Source organism: Bombus affinis, chromosome 18 (genome assembly GCF_024516045.1).
Source record: "Bombus affinis isolate iyBomAffi1 chromosome 18, iyBomAffi1.2, whole genome shotgun sequence".
In the NCBI taxonomy this organism is placed as follows: domain Eukaryota; kingdom Metazoa; phylum Arthropoda; class Insecta; order Hymenoptera; family Apidae; genus Bombus; species Bombus affinis.
Window position 1 is genome coordinate 4,958,482 of NC_066361.1, and position 24,153 is coordinate 4,982,634.

The 24,153-nt window shown below is 35.5% G+C and overlaps 1 protein-coding gene and 4 long non-coding RNA genes across 33 annotated transcripts in view; 2 read left to right on the forward strand and 3 right to left on the reverse strand.

The window, feature by feature from the left end:
• The first annotated feature begins 1,426 nt into the window (after positions 1–1,426).
• Positions 1,427–24,153, forward strand: part of LOC126926445 (uncharacterized) — a 42,266-nt gene continuing 19,539 nt past the window's right edge. Inside the window, exons 1-11 of one of the 19 annotated variants that reach the window (XR_007714568.1) lie at positions 1,427–1,441; positions 10,093–10,533; positions 10,605–10,707; positions 10,811–11,081; positions 11,532–12,184; positions 12,732–12,992; positions 13,059–13,435; positions 15,994–16,446; positions 16,992–17,156; positions 17,425–17,723; positions 17,823–19,114. This is a non-coding gene — a long non-coding RNA (uncharacterized LOC126926445). Of the gene's footprint in view, positions 1,442–10,092; positions 10,534–10,604; positions 10,708–10,774; positions 11,082–11,347; positions 11,400–11,531; positions 12,185–12,731; positions 12,993–13,058; positions 13,436–15,993; positions 16,447–16,631; positions 16,654–16,780; positions 16,803–16,991; positions 17,157–17,424; positions 17,724–17,822; positions 19,115–24,153 lie in introns of those variants that run through there. The other 18 variants (XR_007714574.1, XR_007714573.1, XR_007714572.1 and 15 more) reach the window with 18 other exon arrangements.
• LOC126926484 (uncharacterized) lies at positions 2,680–6,428 on the reverse strand. Its single transcript, XR_007714652.1, has 2 exons — positions 3,202–6,428; positions 2,680–3,112 (listed from the first exon to the last, which is right to left on the reverse strand). It is a non-coding gene; the product is annotated as an uncharacterized LOC126926484 (long non-coding RNA).
• Positions 10,417–14,455, reverse strand: LOC126926478 (uncharacterized). The gene is made up of 2 exons (XR_007714646.1): positions 14,340–14,455; positions 10,417–11,460 (listed from the first exon to the last, which is right to left on the reverse strand). It is a non-coding gene; the product is annotated as an uncharacterized LOC126926478 (long non-coding RNA).
• Positions 21,591–22,721, forward strand: LOC126926450 (uncharacterized). Of its 2 annotated transcripts, XR_007714592.1 has the most exons (5): positions 21,591–21,726; positions 21,797–21,855; positions 21,940–22,013; positions 22,084–22,271; positions 22,398–22,721. It is a non-coding gene; the product is annotated as an uncharacterized LOC126926450 (long non-coding RNA). The 2 variants fall into 2 exon arrangements; XR_007714593.1 differs by lacking the exons at positions 21,797–21,855; positions 21,940–22,013.
• The window catches only part of LOC126926433 (tyrosine-protein kinase Btk29A-like), a 193,861-nt gene continuing 193,228 nt past the window's right edge, over positions 23,521–24,153 (reverse strand). For 7 of the 10 annotated variants that reach the window (XR_007714548.1, XR_007714547.1, XR_007714546.1 and 4 more), the window contains one exon: positions 23,521–23,798. Coding sequence is in view for 1 of the 10 variants with exons in the window: in XM_050742749.1 (XP_050598706.1) it covers positions 23,761–23,798 (38 nt within the window). In the remaining 9 variants the exon portion in view is untranslated. Of the gene's footprint in view, positions 23,799–23,949; positions 24,087–24,153 lie in introns of all 10 variants that reach the window. The other 3 variants (XR_007714545.1, XR_007714550.1, XR_007714549.1) reach the window with 1 other exon arrangement.

Sequence of the window (24,153 nt, forward strand, 5' to 3'; positions counted from 1 at the left end):
AATGAAATTTTAAATAGTAGGAGCGAAATACAAACGTCCATATGAAAAACCAATTTACTGTCATTCAAAATTCAGATCATATTTTACGTTAATTTCCAACTGTCACAACTCATAATTTCTCTAATTCTTTATCTTCGGTTACATCGAGCCTCGTAATTGAAATTATAATTATAACTCGTAAAGCCGTCCGTAATTAATATTCAGACTGAAATTTTTCATTGAAATATCTCAATTACGAAGAATTCAATATATTTCTATTTCGCTATTCGAGAATCATTCCTCTATTGTAGCGGCACTCAACAACAAAACTTTCCAAAAGTTTCGTCGGTACAAAGCATATCACCGAAGCGTAAATGCTGACAGGCCTAATGAGCCATCGATATTCCTACGGTCCTTCAGTCGAATATTTGGGAGAAAGCGTACATAGCAACGGTCGCGAACGCCTAAAAAACGCGTGCGTAGTGGGGATGTTGAGGGGCGACAAAAAGAAACGAATCGGATCAAGAAAACAGTTGGGTTGTAACAGAGAAGTGAGAATAGTCAGTTGGAATCGAGAGTTGTACACGTAAAGAGTGGAAAGCGAGAATTGTTAATAAATATACTGTTAAACACCGCCGAGTATTTCTTTGGCACCCTACACGTCCTACACCAAAATCACCTCACCATGTTCAGTATCGCATATTATTAATAAAAGTTATATGAAAAGTATATTGAACGTTGTTCTCCCACGCGAGTTTTCAATTTTTCATCGCGTCACTTTTGCATTCACCTATCGAACTCAGGCTGCGTGCGAAATGAATAATATGCAACTGGAATCCTGTTCCAATGTATCTCCTCATGCATATTCCAATACTTCCAGTTACAGACAGATGCGGAAGATTCCCGGCGTTTTCTCACGGGGCACCGTAAATTTTTACGATTACATTCTATTCCAGGCATGCTTCACGCCCAGCGATAACAATATAGCGGTACGTGAATCAACGGAAGATGCGAATCAGCAGAGACTCGTATTGCTGTGCCTTGCAGTGTCAACGTTATTTTGGTTTGCTAGGTCTAAAGGTAAACAAACTCCGGACAAAACATTATCGCTGTTATTTCTAATCGTCAACTGGAGTTACAGGACTTTTTGTAATACTACCGGTCGATACAAATACACGATCGTGCTCTCTAGTACAGTCATTATAGCGAGACACACAGTCGAATAGCGAGCGTAGAGTTGAACAGTAGCATTGAGCGAGCGACGATTACGACCGGCAGACACTATCTCTGTACTTGTATTTAAAGTGATTTTAATATACATTAACTATTACAATTTTATCACTCGTCTGTTTAATGAACCGTATTATTGAGATATGTGTAATTTTGTGTGCTACACGATATTAACCGCGTAGTAATGATACACATATATGAATATGAGTGTGTGTAGGAGTACGTGCGCATGGTGATGAAAAAGATGGCGAGAGAAAAAGAGTGCTGAGATGCGCGCAATGTGTATCTACGAACATCTTGTAAATCACATATTAAATAAATCTGAAACTATTTTAATATCATTTCTACATGTAATGTAAGTGTTCCTATACATTTATTTCGGCGACTAAGATCCACAGTTCTCAACACGTATAACAATTCACCTCAACAATAATGTTCTCTTCTTTATCGTTTCTCTTCGCTTATCGCGAATTTCTCGTGGATTGGCCGGCTTTTGTCAAACCGCGACGCAAGATTTGCGGTTATAGTAATAAACGGGCCGTATTTAATGAAACTGAGAAGATCGGAGGACGAAGAGTATATTGGAACAGTAGCAAAGCACTATCCTCCTCTTTCCTCGGTTCTTCTTCCTCTCGAAATCGAATCCCATCTGCGTCACCGTTCAAGTGGCTTCACTTCAAAATTCAATGATCTTCTCGAGCTTTCCGAGCACGACCCACCGCGGACAGAATCACCGTCCAGATATATCAACCCCGGGTCGCTCCCTTCTCCGTTCCTCCATTCTATTATCGGTAGAGAATGTGCGCGTTGTTCGGGGGGAATGATAACTCGCGCCGGAACAACCGACGAGAATTCTTTCTCAAGAGTCCTTGCTCTTCTCCGGCAGTTTGATTTCGAAATTAGAATTTTTTCCATCCTCTTCGGGATTACATTTGAAATTTATAAATTTGAATTTTAAAATAGAATTTGCTCGATTGTATCTTTCGCTTTTAATCGATTCTTCAAGTACCAGCAGTATTTTTATAAATACCTTCCAAACGGAAGAAAATAGCAAAATTAAATACGATAGCGTTAGTGGTAGAATAATAAAATATATATCGGTTGAGTAAAAATAGTTAATGAATAAAAATATCAGACAAATGGATATTATAATTTTCGAATGAAATTTGATGAGCGATTTCCCTGTCTCGAACTTGCTTCAAATCTGGTTAATCTCTTCGACTGAATATTCATAACAAAATTGATGAATATTAATCGATGTGATGAAATATAGGAAGCGTGTAAATTGGTATAAAACTAAGGTAGCAAAGAAGTATACAAAATTATCAAAAAGATGCAAAGCTACGTTTCATAGAAAAAAGTATGGGGAAACTACGTTCCATAGGACAAATGCATTAAACTACATGTTAGTCGCAGAAATAGCAGAAAAGATATTATTAAAAAATATTAATAATTATTGTTGCATATTACGTTCTTTAACTCATGATTAGTGTAAAATATGTAATATACATTAAAATATTTTTCTACTGTATAAAGCACATGTTATACATTTTTAATTACTAAAAAATTACTAATTACTCGATGGTATTTTCAATGAAACCTATAGTGAGTCTACGAATCACGTTTCTAACCTAATTCCTACAGACATACTAACACGTATTACATTGTCATTATTATTATATAACTATAAAATGTCTCATTGTAAGATGCCCTGTGTCTTTGTCTCTCACAACGTCACCATGGTTAAATACGTGCAGCAATATCATCAATCAGTGTCACAAAATACGTACTGGTACGCGCCCTCGTATCTCGTTTCTTTCCTACAAATCATATCACATGCTGGTTTCTTCGCCTGTTCTTTTCTCGGCATCTTTAAAATTCCACAATTCCAAGAAACATATTACTACAAAAAAACGCTACAATATTATTTATATATTTACAATATCAATATATTACAATAGTATATATATATATCTATCAAACTACAGGAACCATTATACATTTCATAACTATAAAACCACTCAGTAGCATTCAATTTTAGTATTTTGTATTGCACATCTTTGTACGTTAAACAATTTGTTCTTTCTTCTTCCGCAAAAGGAACAGATTGTATTTCTTCGAAAAAAGAAAAAGAATGAAAAGTTATTTCATTCTTCCTTCATAACTATATTTAGTTGGTAACTAAGTAACCTAACCCCAACCTAACCCTGACTAACCTAGTTGCCAACCTGATACAGCATAACAGAATATTTTATTACACAAAAACGAAAAATGCAATTGGATATAATCAGATTTTGTTGCATAGTATCTCGTACTTAAGAAATAATTTTAGTATAATTTTATAGTTACGAGCAGATTTTGATACATTTACAGGAAATCTGAAAGTGGAAAATTGCACAGGATGCACGGGATATGAGACAATATATCAAATATTCAAAGTATAGTGCCTTCTATAATACTCGACAGCTAAAACAATTTTTCTACCGAAATTCTGTTTTTCTAACTATAGTTACAATAAATATGAATATGCATAAAAATTCGTATCATCCGTATCGTCTTAATGACTATCGTGTAAGAAAATAACTTGTAATAAAAATCGTGGACTGTTTTATCAATCGTGTATCTGCACTATATTTCATTATCCCTATTCTTCTCGAACCGTGACAGACTCTATTACGTTTCATTACTCGTGGTGGAATCGAGGTGATTCGTTACGGCAGAGGCGACATCTCGATTCTCGACTGCGATCGGCCATGAAAAATTAGCAACCGGACAGTAGGAGCGTAATTTTCCGGCCGTCTGATTTTCCAAGTCGAGAATTCACCGGTAGCGTAATGCGATACGAAGTTGAGGCGTTGCAGGCGAAAATGAAATTACGAGTTGCCGGCCCCCAGGTATCGAACTTCCGGCTGTAAAGGAGCCGAGAAAACTTGCCCCGGCCGATTAGTTCGGCGAAGTTAGCCCGTTGCATATTACGTGTGATAAAAACTTGCTTTAACGAACCTCGAATATACGACGCTCGGTTATTACGTATTTCTGGCTGTTTTGATGATAGCTGCAAACTGGTCGAATATAATTCCTCTGTTCCTTCGTGATTACGTAGTTTATGAAACTATTAATTTAATACTCAGCTGGTACATTGATGAATTCCTTTTAGTAGTTTGCGTTTTGTTTCGAAGATAAAAGAACGTGGAAAGTTAAAATTGAATTCGAAGAAAATATGAACAAATTTGGATTTCAATTTCATTCGGATTCGAATTTGTTACGAAGATTCATATTTAAATTCGAAGATCTGAATTTGCAAGTGAAAACTGGAATTTGTATCTAAAAATGACAAATCTCAATTTCGAGACTTGGGTTTGTAGATCAATTTATTATATGAATTTACATTTAAATTTGAGAACTCGAACTTGAGTCTGAACATTTGAATTTGTATTTAGAAATTTAAACTTATATTTGGAAACTTGAATTTCAGCCAGAATTTGAATTTAGTGTCTGATGACCTCGTGTTCATCAAGCATTCTGCCATATGTGTACAGTTTGCAGGACTTGATTAGTCCGGCAGTGTGTTACAGAAGGCTCGTGCAATTCTCGTCACAAATTCCTCCAGGCGATTTGGCCTTTCAACTTGCCCCTAACAAGGAGCCAAACGATATTTTATGACCAGACACTTTTCCTCTATCTTCATATTTACCTATAAAATATGATTTTAAACTTCTTCCTACGTTTATCCACTTACCTATCCTATCTATCTTTCTCACCTAACCTCATTAACCTATTTTTTAAACAAACTTCTCTTCCTCTTCAAATCAAACATCAACATCAACAGTATACCATCCCATTTGAAAAATTAGAATATGAAAACAAATTTCATGCGAGAACTAGCAACGCGTCGTGCATCCGGCAGCTCAAGTTTCCCATTTCCAAGAGAAACATTCGAAAACTGTATCGATAAGCAGAAAACAAAGGATAAGAGGTTCAGTGAAAAGAACGCAAAAGGAGCAACGGCTGGCGTTTTTGAGGAACCTACTTTTCCCGTGCCAAGACAAAGATTCACGGCTGTAGTGGGAGAAGAGGAGAGGCAATCTCTTCTAAAAGGCTGTTATCCGGTGGCTTCGATTCCTTTCGAGGCTAGACACGGCCCGGATACAAGTTTCAACGGCACAAAATGGCTGGCGACGGTCTCGCGAGCAGAACACGGGTCTTAGCTCGCGAACTCAGCACTTTGCCACAAGAACCTATCTCCACCAACCGCTTTCACCAACGTCCAATTAAATGTACGAAGATTACCGCAGCCGCTAACTTTGAGTACTCCACGAATCGTTTCTCTTCCTTTTGATCCAGAGTTCGGTTCTGCTTTCAGCGAGCAAATATATCGGGTTGTCAATTAAGTAATTGCGGGTTTCGTCATTACCACATAATGACAATCACTTAGTTGCCCAATAGAATTTTTTATGGAAGACAGATCTTTGCGTTTTAGGTTATGTGATAACAAAGAGTTTTCTATTGGAGTCAAATTTTGTTAAACTTCGAAAGAGATACGTCGCACTTCTTCAAAGTTTTCGTTGACTTGTGTATAGCTATGTACTTAATAATATATATATCGTATATTAAAAGTATCGCGGGAGTAAAAGTATTAACACACTGTTGTATTTATTATAGCATTTACATACTAATTGATTAGATCGTAAGAGATTGTATTTAGCTTGAGGTTTGCCATTATTTATGTCACCTTCTTGCGACAAATGAGAATTGGTCGTTTGTCCTTTTCTTTCCTTCTTCTTTTTTTCTTTTGGGGAGGGAGGGGGGCGAATGTTAATGATATAACCAGTCAATGAAAACCAATTTTCATTTGTCGCAAGAAAGTGGCATAAATAATAGCAAACCTCGAGGTAAATTCAATCTCTTACGATCTAATCAATTAGTATGCAAAATGCTACAATAAATATATGACAGCACTCGGCAACAATGTATATCGCCGAAGCAAAGTGCCTAATGAGCCATCAATATCCCAACGGTCCTATCTCCGAATATTCGAGAAGAAGGTGTGCATGGCAACGGTGGCGGACGCCTAACAAACGCGTGGATAGTGGGGATGGATATTGAGGGACGACAAAAAGAAAAGAATTGAATCCGATTGACAGTTTTAGTTCGGACGAGGAAGCAATAAGGTCGAAGTGTAACCGCGCAGTGAGATTGACTAGTGAAACCGACAGCGATACACGGCGCGATCAAAAAATGACATTTGTTAATAAATATATTGTTGGCCTAAATACTGAGTAATTATTTAATCCACTACACCCAATATCACCTCAAATACAACAGTGTGTTAATACTTTTGCTGTCATTATATCTGTTTGCATTTATTTCAACTAATGAACCACTATGTTTTCGTCTATTTCAACAAAACTAGAAGAGAAAAAACGAGTTGAGGGAATAGGTACAGGTGAAACAATTCGTCGCTAGAGCAATCAACGAATGACCAGCGGGTTGGCATTCAATTTAATTGAAACTAAAAGTTAGGAGAGGAAAATTTCTATGCTACGACCACGGAATAATACATCGTCAACGTTCAATTAAATTCGCTGGCTGTTTCTTCACAATTCGTGGTTCGCTTTTATAATTCACTTGGCGAATTCTCCATGCCGTGGGATATGAATCGCAGCAAATGGTCCGTACAATTTTCGGTGCATAGTTCCCCGGAGGCGATGAGTAAATTTTCCCGCGTTCCCAAATGTTTCACGTTTCGTGTATCGTATGTATATCCTTCCGTTGCGTGATGTACATATCGCGAATATTTGCTCGAAACGTTGTAGAATTTGACGCATGTCGAACAATTCGACGTTGCCCTGAAGGAAAGGATTGGCAACTGTAAAATTTTATTTCTTACCTATCTTTCATACGATGGAAAGCTACACTCTGCAGAAAGGTTCGTAAATGAATAAAAATATGCGTGAATATTTCAAAAAGCAGATAATAAATATATATAACTGGATATTACGAGAAATTTATTTTTACTTTTAATTTAAATCGTCATCTTCTAGAATTTTATTTATTGCAATGAAATTTGAAATAGTGCTCGATTAAGTGAACTCAAGGAAACCTCTTGAAAGATGGAATGCAATGAAACGAAATTTTGAATTATTATTAGCATAATTTCTATTATATTCGGTTGGTAACTAAGTGATCGCAGATTTTGTCATTAGGTGGTAACAGCAAAATCTGCAATCATTTAGTTGCCAACACAGTAGCTTGTCGAAAAATTATCAAATTCTAAGAGAGGTCTATGACTCGTAACTTATTTTAATCCGCCATGATGGTTGTTGCGTGAATACCTCGCCGTAGTTTATCGAACACCGGCTTACAAAGCAATATATAACACGATTGATAACTCGAAGGTCAACTACGATGAACTTGTAACTTGTGAATTTATTAATTTTATTAATTGACTAAACACACGATGAAAAAATTCCTGACGAATCTATTCATCTGAACGTAAATTCCTACTGCATGAGTGAAAAATTATACCTATCTATTAGCTTGTCACAAAAATCTCTTTCGTTATCCGTACGCAGGTGCTTTATCTGGCTATGTTGATACAAACATGAAACCTAATCTATCAAATGTTGTGGTCTTTATCTTCGATCGTCCTCTAGCTGCCGTAGGACACGTTTCGTTTGCATCAAAACAAAAAATGTCGTGCATCTATTATTTTCTTTCTATTATTAATTTCTATTATTAATTTCTATTATTAATTTCTATTATTAATTTCTAAAACGGAAGAAACTTTCAGCACAACCTAATAGAAAGAATGAGCGAACAATTATTACGTGAACTGTTCGTTCCGCGAGAAGTTGAGATAAATTACTGTCTACTTTCTACATTACGTACAATGTACGAGGATGAGTGATGAAAGGCGAGCGGAGAAAAGAAAGAGTAAAATTTGTTCGTTTATGAGGTTTTATTCTGGAGAAAATCGAGTTTGGAAATTTATCGAGTACACGTGCACTGTGCACTCACCTAACTGCTGGCTGAACGTGTTCGTTGAGCTCGTAGATGGAGCGTCGACTCCAATTTCAGACATTATTTTAGGAAAAACGAGGCATACGATGAAAAAATATTCTACATTTTTTATTTATCTCGCCTTATTAGCACAGTATCGGCCTTTATTCGACTATAAGCTAGTCAAGTGCACGTATACTCGACATATTTTTAAACTTAATTCTCTTTAAAACGAAATTTCGAACGAAAATACCTTAGTTTACATTTTCTACTTATTTTCGTTTCTAAAACAATGTTCTGTTTAACTATCGTCCGTGAGACGACAACCTTTCGTCTGAAACTGTAAACAAAATGCTACCGCCGCGCTCGATGGCTTCTTATTTACGTTCGAGAAATACACACTGCGTTCATTGTTTGACAAGCTATCGTATCTTACAGGTTACGTGATAATAAAATATAGTAAATGATATGAAAGTAGAGTCAAAGACAAGTAATAAATAAGTATTGGATTGACAACTAAGTGATTGCGGATTTTGTCACTAGGTGGCAATGATAAAATCCGCAATCACTTAGTTGCCAACCCAATAATTTTATATTATGTTTGCTGTTTTCTTTTTCTTACTTATTGTTTTATTATTTATTATAAAATGACTGGCGTATTCATAGCTCGTTCGTGCAACATATTGCAATATGTCAATTTTTACTTTATCCATCAAAACGATGTAAGATGACTGAACACTTCTGAAAATATTGCGATAAAGCTGTTTGAAGCGAGCGACTGTTGCAGTTTGTAGCAAGACAGGATGTGAGATCTTTGAATATTTTGAATACCTCGGAAGGATATTTGAATGCCTCGGAAGGATATTTGAATGCCTCGGAAGGATATTTGAATACCTCGAAAATATCTTATAAGGATTTTACACGTACAAAGTTTCGATAAGAAAGATAAGAGATAAGCAAAATATGTGAAACACGTTGAATTGAATTGTTCTGAAAACAAGGTTATAAAAGAAGAATCTTTATTCGACGTTTTACACTTACATATAAACATAGAGCAACTTTTTCTCTGCAAACACCAATTTTTCCACTTGCGTTGTATATTTTTTTATATTACTTTTATTCGCAATTCTTTCCTACAAGTTTCGTAATTTAGTCGTCCCTAGATGTAAAAATTCTTAAAAGGTTCTGATTGTCAGGTGCATATAACAATATGATTTTAAGAGGAAAAAGAAAATTTATAGCGTAGGTTTGCTTGCAATTGGTAAAGTGCTTTACTTAAGATATCTCGAGATAGAGGATTCCCAGAAATTGGCCAGTTCGACTAAATATTGAAATAAGTTTCGTAAGCGGTTCTCTTCTGTTCGTTTAAAGGAAACGCGGTGTTGCGACACCTACAACTTTCTAGCTGATCTCAGGCGAACTAGTCCTTGCAAGTAACGCACCTAGTTTACATTGACTGTAAGCGTTACATTAAATCAATATCAGGATAAGTTTTTCAGACACCTACACACAGGAAAGGGACATAAGATGAAAATCGATTTTCGATAGATTCAGTCTATAAGAACCAACTATCTTTTCAACACAGGATACTATTCTTATATTGTGTTGGCAAGATTGCAGATTTTGTCATTACCACCTAATGTTTCTTAATTGCCAATAAAATCGCTATTTCTGTAAACTTTGTGACAAATGAGCTATTTAAAACTGTTTCTTAACACGATGAAACCCCAATTTTTCTGCCAACTCGATAAATTATCAGGAATAAAGTTATTGAGATATGTGTAATTTTATGTGCACCAGATTAGCCGCGTAGTAGTGACATACATATATGAATATGAGCGTGTGCAGTATGTGCGTGCGCAGCGCATGGTAAAACAGAAGAATGCAACTGTTGCATACGCAAGGCGATGAAAAAGATGGCGGGACAAAGAGAGTGCTGAGACGCGTGCAATGCGTATTTACGAATATTTTGTAAATCACATATTAAATAAATCTGAAACTATTTTGATATCAATTCTAAGTGTAATGTAAGTGTTGCTATACATTTATTTCGGCGATTAAAATTCACAATTCTTAACAAGAGTTTCCAATTTTACAGTACAATAAAACCAGTGCACGACGCATATTCGGACGATTTGACGTTTCGACGTACTTGATAACAACGTCAATATATTCAGATACAGTGGCTGCAGAAATTATGGCCGCATAACCTTATTTTATCACAGACTCTACATTTCACTTTTATAGTGGCAAATTAGTGCGGTCGTATGAAAGTATTGCACCGAATCGTGCAAGATATATTTCGCTCTAATTAATTAGCATGTAAGTGTTATAATAAATGCAGATGGTATATAAATATCTTTTTACTTTGATGGTATTGATTTCTACGAAAGTATAGCACAGACGTTCCAGTTGTCACGTAGGAGACATAAGAAATCACGAAATTGACAGATCACCGGTGATCTTCTTGCGTCGCAGTTGCGTTTCACAAATAAGGTAAGGAATCGAACCTTAGATATAATAGTAAAATTCATTGTACGAATCCAATAGAGTGATGGTTCAGAGTGTTAGAACAGAGAATGTCGAGAGCTGATTTTAGGAAGATTTATATACTATTGGTTTGGCTGCCATGGAGGGGGTGTCGCTGAGACCCAGCTCAGAGATGGCCATGCTGTTACTGTTTTCTCACATTGGAACACTCTCTACGTTGTTGTTTCGATGGTTAGATTCGCCGGCGGCATCGATCCGGTCGTAACGTGGTTCCAGAATTTTGGAAATGGTCCAAACTTCCGGGTGGAGCCTGTAGAATTTTAATTACGCCGGTGGCCAGGACCAGACAACAAAAGGCAGCCGCGTATTCGGTACACAAGGTTTGCCCTTTTTCTCGCCATTCTACTCGCGTCTCTCCTCCCCTTCTGCTATTCTACTCGGTCGCCAAATAGGTCAGCCTTTTTGCTATTCTGTTTTCTTCCCCATCCACGTTGTCGCGGCTTCGAGAATTAGCCGAATTTCCTATTCGCTCGGACGACTCGTTCGTGAATCAGCTACTTACGCGAAAATCTTTCAAACTTTCATTTGCTTCTTGTGTTTGCAAATTTAATCTTATGCCGTTTCTTTCTCCGATTATGGCGACTAGGACAGATTTTATTCGTGAAACGTTAAATGGAAGAATGAAATATCAAACGAAGGTACTTTACTTGTAAAGTATTGGGTTGGCAACTAGGTGATTGCGCATTTTGTCAATATCACCTAATGACAACCCAATAATAAATGAAATGGTACAAACTATATGTATATTGTATTTTTATCTTTCATTCCAGCAAGCCCGATCAATTTACTCAAACAAGATTTCATTGAAGCTGTAACGTTACCTAATAGGACCGAACTTCTGATGGGTGAATCTAATTATCTGAACCTATACTTCTATCACGTGAATTGTAAGTAGTGGAGAAGATAGAGCAGCATTCCTATTGTATCAATTCTAATTACATGAATTCTTTGATAAGTTTGCACACAGTGAGAGCCAACAAGTGAGTATACACCTCACAAACATTTTCATAATACTTATATCTTTTACTATTAATTTATATTCTTACTTTGGGTCTTTTCAATTAATTTTTTATTTATGTAGCATACATATGCAGAGTAGAAGCTCGATTATCTGATCGTTCCACTATTTGGACACTTCTCACGTCTGAAGAACTTAATCCTCTGCAAGAATGTTTGTTAACAGTCAACGAAGATAAAGCTTCAGGAACAATTAAGAGGATTAGCTGTTATACTGCTGTTATATGTCTTAAATGTGATACTGGAAAGATCGAGGTCACCATTTTTATTATATTACCAGAGATTCAGAAGAAACTCCTTCTCCATACAATACCAGAATCATATGATCCTGATAACGTCGACGCTATAGAACTCTTTTAATGTGATGAATCTTCTTCAGTGGACGTCTTCTTCAGATGATGTTAATGTTAAGTATGCTTTCAATAATGAATTGAAACGTGAATATAAATAATAGCAATGATGATATGTCTGAGTATTCTAAGGTACTTAATAGCTTAAAAAGAGTAAAGATTGTAGGAGGCACAAAAGAAATGTAATTTTATGGGATTAAATCTACTAAAAAGTGATTTAGTGGCTAAGAAAATTCAGAATCCATAAATCAACTCATATTTAATTTCATTATTTGTATTGCTATTATTAATATTTATGTTCCCCTTTGAATTACAAGAAGACGAACACCAGAAAAGTGACTGTTGCATTATCCAAAAATTTCCTTTGATTTCATTATTTGTATTGCTGTTATTGTTTTTGTATGCATTCGAGGTGTTGTGTACTCGTTTTTGACTCTCACAGTAAATAGGGTTCTACTGTACATATTTTTTCTTTCAAACAAGTGTTCTTCTATTTCCAAACATTCTTCATTCGCTCGATAAAACTATTATTCCATTATTCTCATATTCCTTCGTTTTCTTCGCCTGTTTTGTATTTTTATAACATTGCTCGTGCGTTAACAGGTCGTTTGGCGGAGAAACGCGACGAAGGGAATTGGCGCGTAGCTGCTGATTGCACAGTTTCTCGGTTACATTTGCGTAACCGGTTCTCCACGACTTCTCGTCGAGTGTCTTTGTGTCGTCGAGGAATTCGTGCCGTTCAAGCGATTTTTATTAAACGACGCGGCTCACAGGGTACATTGTTTGTCGCGAGCAACGCCACTTCATCGCCTCTTGTGCAACAGCCAACCCCGAGCCACCATAGAATCTCGCAATTGCTGACTGGTGAGTTGCTTGCAAGAGAAATTTCTCCAGTTTGTGTTGATGTTTAATCGAATGCACATTTTTTAGATCAGTATTTAGCAGTACATATAACAACAGTACTTTGCAAAGAACATTAAAGTGATCCAGAAAATTAGCATTTCTTCTGATAAACTGCACCTCGTTCGATGCATATAAAATGTACTGTACCTATCTGCCAGAAAACAAAACAAGATACAACAAATTTCTACTGCAAGTAGCTAGAGAATGGATAACTGTGGATTCCAAACAATGCAGCATTGCACCTGGCACTTCTCAAATTTCTAAAACACCTGCTTATTATAATGATGCATCCTTCAGGTTTTCCAGACGACTAAGAGACCACATGTTAGAAACAATAGTTACTGGCAGAAAAACAAACCCGACTACTACAGTATAGTATGCTGTTCAAAAGGAAAACTCAGGAAGTAAGTATATTTGCAAAAGTTATTGTGTACCATTACACTGTTTATCATAGGAAAAAGAAATATTGAAAGTTGAATAACAAATAGAATTTATTAAAGTTTATATATATTGTTTTAGTTGCACATCCAATTACGGAGTAATATCCAGTGACATGAGATAAATTCTCAGGAAAATTGCTGGTCAACAATGTTGCTGTTACAACAATGGTGCTTTTTTAATGTTTCTAACTCTGCAGGCATTTGGAATGGATTACACGAGTTCAATGATATCATATAATGTTTCAAAATATGATGAAAAGAAATTGCTTGAAGCTGTACAGGTAAATTTTATCGATTGCAAACTAAATTGCAATCTGATATTATTAATATTGACGATGTATTTATCGATATATAATATATATATATATATAATATTAATTATACGCAATATCGATGGAATACTTGTGAAAGTTTATTTACGCCATGTCATGTTAAGAAGGCAATTTTCAAACGGAATTTATTTCCATATGGTTTATAGGAATTATTATGAAAATTCTTTTTCATATTTCCTGCTTTTTAATTCGCCTTCTATATTCCACTTAATATCGCCTGGATATTGTAAAACATACGTACAAAATGTGCGAATTGAATTTTGTATTATGTTCGTCCGTGAACTCTTTCCACTCCTTTATATTATAAATTACATGTTACATGTTCTAATCATATGTTGTAGTTTGAACAACGCATATATGTTGAGTGTAACTATATCTATCGATCATGAATATATTCATTCAAATATAAACGCACAAACATTAGAAATCCATAGAAATTGTTGAGTAATTAAAGTAATATATGCATATCCGTAACAACATTTTGCTAAAAGTTATTGGGTTGGCAATTACGTGATTGCGGATTTTGTCAATATCACCTAATGACAAAATCTGCAATCACTTAGTTGCCCAATAATAATCCATATGAATCGAATAAATTCCATTTGAAAATTACCTTTTTAATATGAAATAGAGTAAATAAACTTTCACAAATATTCCATCGATATTACATATAATTAATATTATACATTTCATATATCAATAAATACCCAATAATATTCTAAAGTACATTTGGGACGTGAAGTGGAGCTTACGCAGCTTGCAAATGATTTTAACGGAAATATCCAAAAGCTTTACAATTTCCAAATCAAATACTGGGAAAAAAGCCTAACTTCGTTTCATCCTCTTTTAAACGTCAAATTAAACCGAAAACGAGACGTTCTCCTTACCCTGCAATCTGTTTCTCACCATCAAACCTCATAGTTGCCCCTCAAACACATTTTAAAATCGCTCGTTCAGCATCCTTATCTTCCTTCCCAATCTCTTCCTCCTTTTATTTGTCTGCAGGGGGAAAGAAAGAGAGGGAGGGAGAGAGAGAGAGAACGATTCCCTAATTTTAATTAATTTAATCTTTCGATGTTGAACGATATCGAATAAGCGATGCTGGATTAAACGAAGCTTCTGTTTGGTTTCATTTGATTGTTCCCATTATTCTCGATTATTACTGTTGTTGATAATTTTCTCACTGGTTTCTCATTCCATGGTTCTATATACTTATAGTTTTACAGTTTACGGTATTAAGAATTGGAAACACGCATTTAGGTTTGGGAGGATTTTCATATGTTTAATATAATTCCAATACAATATCGATATAGTAGGTACATGATATTTATAGCAAAAATAAATCTCGTGATCCTGAATGGTTTTCTAATCAGGTTCAATTGAACTATTGGGTTGGCAACTAAGTGTCGCTTATCACGCAATCACTTATTTGCCTAACCTCAATTTAACCTCAGTACGTAGAACGTAGCAGAAAAGAAGAAACTTGTGCATGTTTAAAATCTCTCAATTATATGAAATTTGCCACATGACTTCTAACCCTAACTCATTTCCAACCTTCATTACCAGCTAGTGACAAACTCGGCAATCACATAGTTGCCAACCTAATATTTTTATGTACTTCTGCTTTTAGTAAACTAATATAAGAACAAAAAGATCTATGTACTGTTTTTCACTAAAAATACATCAATCTGCATACTGAATCGATCATTTATGGCAATCCGCAAAATTCTCAAGTAATTCTATAAATTTTGTCCATCTGGTATCGTCTTTAAAAGCAAACGATACCAAATTTCTGATTGCTGTCTGATGAAGGAAAGCCGTGCGCTTTTAGTCACTTCGATGTTAGGGAAATATCAGATGAAAGAGGCGCGAACCGTAATATGGTGAAAGTTGGCATAACTGATGGAAGGAAGCGGACGAGAGCGGAAGTTAGTGGAAAAACCAATGAATGGAAGGATTTAATCGCGTGATCTAGTTTCGTAGGCGAAGTGAAGTTGTTCGTGTTTCGATGCCAGGTACAGCTGACGCTGACAATTTATCGAGTCGGTAAACTTTCCAGCTTCGTTCGCGCGAAATACGATGAAAAAGTTGATCCTTGTGAAGGAACCGCTTGGAACATCGTGATTTCAATAGCTTTCCTACAACTTCCCACGCAAATGTCCTCTTTTCTCTACTTATTTCTTCTTGCAGGTAGCACCGATTCGAATACGCTTCGATTCAGGTTAGTTCGCCTGTAAGTGTAATAAAAATGGAGAAAGAAGAAGGAAGCGAAGAGACGCGACAGAGACCTGTCGATACTGATTTCTCTCCGTTTAGTCGTATTTCTTCTCCGTTTTCGACTCGCTGCTCACTTTAACGCGCTGTCTTCGCGCGCCAATTGCCAACACCTTTTCTGCAGACTGCACTCCGGTTTCTTTCGTTTGCAAGTCTAATAAAAAACGAGAAAGAAGGAGAAGAAAAAGGAGTAGAAGAAGAAGAAGAAAAGATAGGGAGAGAAAGAAAGGACGACAAGGAGAGACTTACGGTCCTCGTGGAATACAGAGGAAACGCGGCGCGTAAATAGAGCGAATAAAAGAGGTCGAGTTGAAATGGGGCTGAAAATTTGTAAAGATGAGGAAAAGGGTTTTTTTCGAGTTAATGAAGGTAAGCTTGGGCAAAGAGCTTGAAAGTTAATTAAGAAAAACCCGGAAGAAGCGATTTCTTTCTCTCTTTTTCTTTTTTTTTTTTCAACGTGAGCTTCACGACCGTGCTTCGCTTTATGCACCAAAGTTTCTTACAATTTGCTACGCTTTTTTTCGCTACTTGTTCCTCTTTTCCACTCTGGATAGAACATATGTACGCCATTGAAACGTAAGGATGTTTCTGTCTCGCTGTTTATTATAGAAACATTTATTCTCCTCAGTTGAATTCGTCTGAATTCGTTTTTTTAACAAATACCTGTTCTTTGCTACTTGTTTCCCTTTTCTACTATGGACAGAACATATGTACGCCATTGAAACGTAAGGATGTTTTTGTGTCATTGTTTATTATATTATAGGTTAGCAACTAAGTGATTGCGGATTTTACCATTAGATGGTAATGACAATGGTAATCACTTAGTAGCCTATCCAATAGAAACATTTATTCTTCTCAGTTGAATTTGTCTGAATTCGTTTTTTAACAAATATGTTTTAAAACCAACTCTACAGGAGTTCTACAGTGGAATTCATGTCATTTCAACGAACGGACCAATTTCAAGAGGATTCGATTATTTCTTCGTTAGCCATTAAACTATACATTGAGCTTATTTTCACCAACCAGCTGCTTCTTACTCCATTGCACCGATAAAATAGAAATTTTCTATCGGACAAAAGGTAACAGTAATATTAACAATGGTGTTCAACAATAACCGTTACTTGCCGTATTTCCTTCGTTGTCTTGTTTTTAACGTACATACGATTCACATCAAACGTTCTCTTTGTTTTCTATTCATTTGCACGAGCATACACGTCCCTCGCGTTAATTACGTTGGGATTGGCAACTAAGTGATTGCGGATTTTATTATTAGGTGGTAATGACAAAGCCCGCAATCACTTAGTTGCCAACCCAATACATGAGTACTGTAATTTGTCACTGTTCCAGGAAATGTTTCGCGTGGTTTCCAACAACGTTCCAGAGTTCAGGTTATCGGTAATCGTCTGGTAAATAAAAAATCGTTGATTCACGCCATCTCGTGATAGAATCCCTTGGCTTTTGGAGGATATCGCGTGAGAGGACAATTTTGCAATCGCAAGAATATTATTTGGCGAGCTCGTGCTATCATTAGCGAGCAATTCATCGTGTCGTGATTGGAAAATTGACCGTCCAAACACGGAGAATCGATATTCCATTACGAAGGATCGGTGGTTGGCCAGAGAGTCTGCGATAAGAGTTCAACTATGGTGAGCGGACAACGCTTTGAAGATAGAAGATGATAAAAATGTCTGGAAAATGTATCTATCTTGATGTTCTATGGGCTAATTCTGTTCTTTCTGTTTTAGTATATCTTCTTGCAGTTACATTGGAACTTTTTGTAATACACCGGTCCACTCAATTAGACGAACTCTAGGACAGTCAGACATATAGTGGAATTGTTAGTCGAATAGCGAACAGTTAGAGAGTCGAATAGTAACATTGAGCGAGCCACGATTACGACATGCACTATCTCTGTACTTGTACTTAACAAAACTCTGCCTGTAATCAATGAGGAAAGCGGATTTTCCTGGTCGACCGACGTACTTATTTCTCGTGTTTTCGTCAACTTTTCCTACGCTCATGTGGCGCTACAAATTTATCCAAATTTTGATACTATTTTAGTCTTCAAAAGTAAATGTATCTCTTGTTGGTATGGTTAAATTCCTTAAAAATAAGATAAATAATCGGCGAGTGTAATTGATATTTCGATATTTTCATTTATTGTTATTCAATTGCAGGAAATTAATCGCATTGTTTAACATATAGAAATTAAATTGTTAGATTATTTGATTAACTTACTAAATATATGCAGCTGATATAGCTGAGCTCGCTTATATCTTAACTCGATTCTCAGACACATTTACATTTGATCTTCCAAAATGAACAGCATCATTTGACACACGCAACATATCTTGATAAATTGTTAACTTAGTAAATATATACGTAGAAGATCTCACGTATACTTTTACTTTATTCTTAGATCTATTCACTTGTTAGTTCACTTTCCAAAATCACTTATACTTCTTCGCAAGCTTATTAACTGTTTAAAGTACAGAAACTAAGTAACATATATGTAGCATCGTGGACGAATGGCCTAAGAAATATCTGGCGAATCATAGACAATACTGCGAGAAGCCGCAAGCGTCGTTAGGCCAGAAAGGGCCTGGCAGTTTTACCGGGGATTCGAGTGGGGAGGAGTCGAGTAGAAGAGTCGTGAGTTGAGAGTTGAGTGGAGTAGCCAAGCTTTGAGTTGACAGTCTAGTGGAATAGTCGTTAGTGGAGAGTCGAGTGGAGTAGTCGTGAATTGAGAGTCGAGTGGAGTAGCCAAGTTTTGAGTTGACAGTCGAGTGGTGGGGAGTCGAGTTGCGAGGAGTTGAGAGCTGAGTTGCCGAGTTGTTATGAGTAGTAAACTATTACAATAGTTGTGAGTTGTGAATTATTTATTTAGTTGTCTTAGTTATAGCACATTACTGTATTTAATTCACGTTGAATAACCATCGTTTTCTGTTTAATCCATTGTAAATAGATCTATGGATCAATAAACTTATTATATAGGATAAATAAAAAATTCCTATATATACCTCGTGTTCGGTCTTTACTTCCATTGTTGCATTTATTTTAATATATTTTGCCTCAAACAAAGTTCTACTTTATTATTAGATTTCTTTTTCCTAGCTTTACATATCTAGAAAGGAATTTTTCAAATTATCGTAGCATGTTCTGCCGGTAAGAGAGAGCGTTCGAGATCGTATTACTATGGTTAGATGACCGCTGGATATCGGTTTTCTGAACACACATAGAGTTGCAGCACAAAGGGAATGTTACTGGTGATACCAGACGAATAATAAGCGGGATTCGATTTGGCGATAACATTGCCTAGCACCAAAGCTGCTCGCCTCTAAACATTTTTGAAACATTAGACGTTTTTCCTCCTCTTTTTTCACCTCTTTTCTATACCATGTTAATAAGTAAACATATGAATAATAAAAACAGAACTACCATCACTTAAATATAAAGCAAAAATAAATGGAAAATTCAGAATCTATCGCACTATAGTATCTCAGAATTCGTAGCAATGATTTACAACATTTCAAACAATTTCTACCATTATTTAATAATTGTTTACACGCAAACGTGCAGTTAATTACTTGTATCTTAATTATACTACTTATAACTGTATACTAAAATATTCCAACAGACAGAAAGGAAATACACCCGTAAATCATCAACAGCATGCAATCTAGTGATCCAATTACAAATTTCAAGCGATTACTTATCAATTACCGATTGTTAATAAAAAGGCTAATTTCCAGGAAGCTGGTTCCACCATTGCCCGCGCAGCTTTTTTAACTTCGTTTTCGAGTCAGCCTTTATCGCGTTTCATCGAGAAACAGCGCTACAATTAGCAGTCGCTAATTACCAACCGATTAATGACAATACGAGCACATATACAAGTGAGTATTCGCATTTACCAATCGATCCACGGATTTATCTAACAGAGATCTCGATATTCAGAAATTTCGTTCTCACGTTCTTTTTCCTTTCCTGCTTGTTCCCTGCACCTGGCTTCATCTCCAACGAAAAACAACCGCGGAGTAATTAATCGTTAACGAGCGATAATTAATGACAATAGGAGGTATCGGTTCACAAGTGTCGCCCTCGAACAACGAACGATTGCTAATTAATGTTCAGCGTGGAGGAGAATTGCCATCAAGTTTCGAGAAGGCTTGTTAGTCTCGTGTGGCATTTCCGCGGTAAGAGGGTAATACCGGCGAACAATTGTTGGAATGTAGACGATGAAACGAACGATAATTATAAACGTAGCAAGTTTCTTCGTATGAATATCGAATGGATGTGTTGTAGACTGTTTTACGTTTGTAGTTTCACACTTTACCGACCGATAGTCGATTAATTGGTTTTTTGTCACCGACAATCTTCCTCATTATTTGAGCAGTAATTTGTTATTTAGTATTAAGGTACCTTGCACAGTTGCGTCAATTGCGTTGCTTTGTAAACTCCCATAGATTTATACCAATTTGAAAAACGTAGCGTTCGCAATGAACAAAAAGGATTGAAAAGGAAAAAGAAAGTATTGGACAGTCTAAACCGAAACAGAGCCGTCGCCAGGGAGAATCTGCGCCTGAGATGTAGGTCGGACGTGCGTATGTTGTTGAATCGCCAGCGGTCGGTAAATTGTTAAGACTAACTTCGGTTTAAGATAATTGATTGTATCCAAAAGACACAATTTATGAATGGAAAAATGTATATACAAATAATGTCACATGGACGTGGTAAAGTAGTTTCTTTGAGTCGTATGTTAAAAGTATTATAATACCAACTTCTAGGGAGAACAATTTTCTGAATACATAGAATGTAATTTCCTACATTTCTGGCGCAAACATAATTCTGTGAACTAACAGGCTTAGAATTAATCCCGCGGGATTGAAGAAATGAAAGGTAATGAAACTGAAGTGAACTAAGTCTACTTGAACATTATAACATGGTATTTCTACCTTTCTAGCGAACTTCTACTTGACAAAGAATTTCAAGGAAATTAGTAACGATGATTCTAAAAAACAAACTAAAAATTGCGACCAACGGTGTTTCAAACAAAGATTGCTAGGCGTAAAGAAATATTATCAAATAGTATCGAAAAGTATACAAAATTTATCAAATTATAACCTATAATGAGAGATGAAATGCTATTCTAAAGCAAGGGGTCAAAAATGACTATGGATTCTTTTTAATTATTATTCTCTTTAATTGTTATACTCTTAATTATTATTGAGCTGATTTATTAAAAACAATAGAACTCGCTTGATATGTAAAATCTACCTGCGATCTAAAATCTACCTAACCTTTGTAAAACAAACAAAAGAAGAAAAACGTTATCACTGTTAAGGCAGTGATGTAGCTGCACATGAAAGTAGAAAGTCAACGGGAAATTGGAATCTGGGAGAGACCCATATTATCGTGTCTTTGAATATGTTGAGGTTGACAGATAGAGGAACGAGTGAATGAATTTGAAATAGAAAAATATATAGAAATACAAGTATAAGTATAGTGTATGAGGTTAAGATCAAATAAACTGTTATCATTATTTATTAATTCGATGTATGATATTGTTGAGGTTAAGTGATAGAGGGACCAGTGGATGAAGTGGAATAGAAAAGTATATTGAAATAAGTATGGGCATAAGTACAAGTACAGGTATAGTATATGAGGTTAAAATCAAATAAATTATTATCATTATTTATTAATTTAATATGTCATATTGTAGAGGTTGACTGATAAAGCAACGAGTGGACGAATTTGTAATGGAAAAATATATTGAAACAAGTATAAGTATAGTGTACGAGGTTAAGATCAAATAAATTGTTGCCATTATTTATTAATTTGACGTATGATATTGTTGAGGTTAAGTGATAGAGGGACCAGTGGATGAAGTGGAATAGAAAAGTATATTGAAGTAAGTATGGGCATAAGTACAAGTACAGGTATAGTATATGAGGTTAAAATCAAATAAATTGTTATCATTATTTATTAATTTAATATATCATATTGTAGAGGTTGACTGATAAAGCAACGAGTGGATGAATTTGTAATGGAAAAATATATTGAAACAAGTATAGGTATAAGTATAGTGTATGCTGATGCAGATCTGCACTCTTATAGTGTTACAATACAATAAAAAGAAGAATAAGGAGCACATTCATATATTTATAGCAAATGACGTTACCAAAAAGTTAACCTTGGTATGTAGATGTACCCGAGGACTACAAGAAATCTATTTATAGCTTTTTTGTTTCTAGACCTTGTAATGCAAAACAAAATTTTTTGTTATTTGGAATTTTTTCACTAAATTCTATTCTCTTCTCCAGGTCACGGATATACAAAAGCAAAGATGCAGAGTTTCTTTTGAAGCAATTACTTCAACAGAATACTAACGACTGTTTTGGTTTGCAAGTTCCAGAGGTAAACGAACTCCCAACAAATTGTTACTGTCGTTTCTTCTAATCTTCAGCTGGAGGTTCATAAGAATATTAACTTTTTGTGCTACCGTCTGTCGATATAGATAGATGAACGTGGAGATTATTGTTATCCTTTATTCAATCGGTATAGTAGCATTGAGCAAGCGGCGATTATAACTGGCGTACACTATCTCTCGTACTTATACTTATTTTAATACAACTGGCTATCACGAATTCGTCCACTCGTTACGTTATTAATTAAATACACCTACACGTTGAATTCATCTCAAACGAATTGCAACACAAATACATACTTTTTTATATAGAGCTAAGCTGAGTAGTTTTAGAACATAGATAATCAAATAGATAGTAAGGAAAAAGGAAAAGGTAAACCGTTCAACTGTGCAGCATACGTACAACTGGCAAACTGTAATATGGGAGATATCGTAAATTATGAAGACGAATAACGAAGTACATTTACACGTATTTAGTATTGAAATTTCAAAGTGGAGAACATCGAAGAGTACAAACATCTTTCTAAACAATTTAAGCTAAATGTTGATTTATTCTACGACCGTGGAAAGTCTATTTCGCATTTCCAACAAGCATCGTGTCTCAGTAGCTCTATTTCTCGTTGTTCTCTTCTGTGACCCGCCTTCTAAATACTCGTTCGGAGAGAAGGTAAATTCATTGTGACCACTGGCTTGAAAATCCACGTATTCTCCGCTTTAAATCTCACGAGAGGATACGGTAGAACCTAGGTCAGTGTCTCGGTTTACATAACGCAGGTAATGCGCTACCATTTCGTTAAACAATTTCTTTTCTCAGCGAATAAGATCTCGGTAGAAATACAAGTTGTTGAATATCTTACGAGTCTTTTCAAAAATATACACCAACATGCGTTCATTGTCGTAAGGAAATGTTTATAATTGTCTTAAAAGCTGTAAGATATTTATCTTCGAATGTTTGTGGATTATTTGAAGACTAAAATAATAAAATAAATATTTAAAATTTATTAATTAAATAGATTAGATAGGACAATTAATTTAATTAATTTAATAGAAACAGATTGAATAGAACAGATTAAAATAAATATTTCCAGATAGTATTTTAAAAAGATAATGAGAAAAATTGTAATTTTAACAACTACTCGTTATCAAATATAATTTTAAACAGTCATCAATATACAGAGATGTGAATTAATAATTATCTATGTGGAGTGTGATTCGACATCAGTTTTTATCTCAGGAGCTCCTTTGTCGAGTCTCATCTTTCATTGTGAGACGTGCAAAAGAAAAGCAGGATGGCATCCTGGAAATAGTTTCAAGATATATCATACACCTAAAAGTTACAAAATACAACAATAGTGTAAATAAAACTGGTATTTAAATGAATTTGTTTCTTTACTTTATTTATTTAAATTGTCTTATTTTTTAGTAGTAGTAAATTTTAAATAAAATACTTAAAAGCGTTGGCAGCTGCTGGTAACGAAATTGAAATAAAATTCGCAGTGCAAAGAGTTAAAGCTTGCAACCTCCTCTTGTGAAAATCTTGTAAAGATCGGTAGGTAACAGTTTAGTACCGGAATTACACAACGATCTATGGTGATGCAATATGGTAATACAATAAAACTACATAGAAAACGAAAACAGCGTAGTAAGAATAA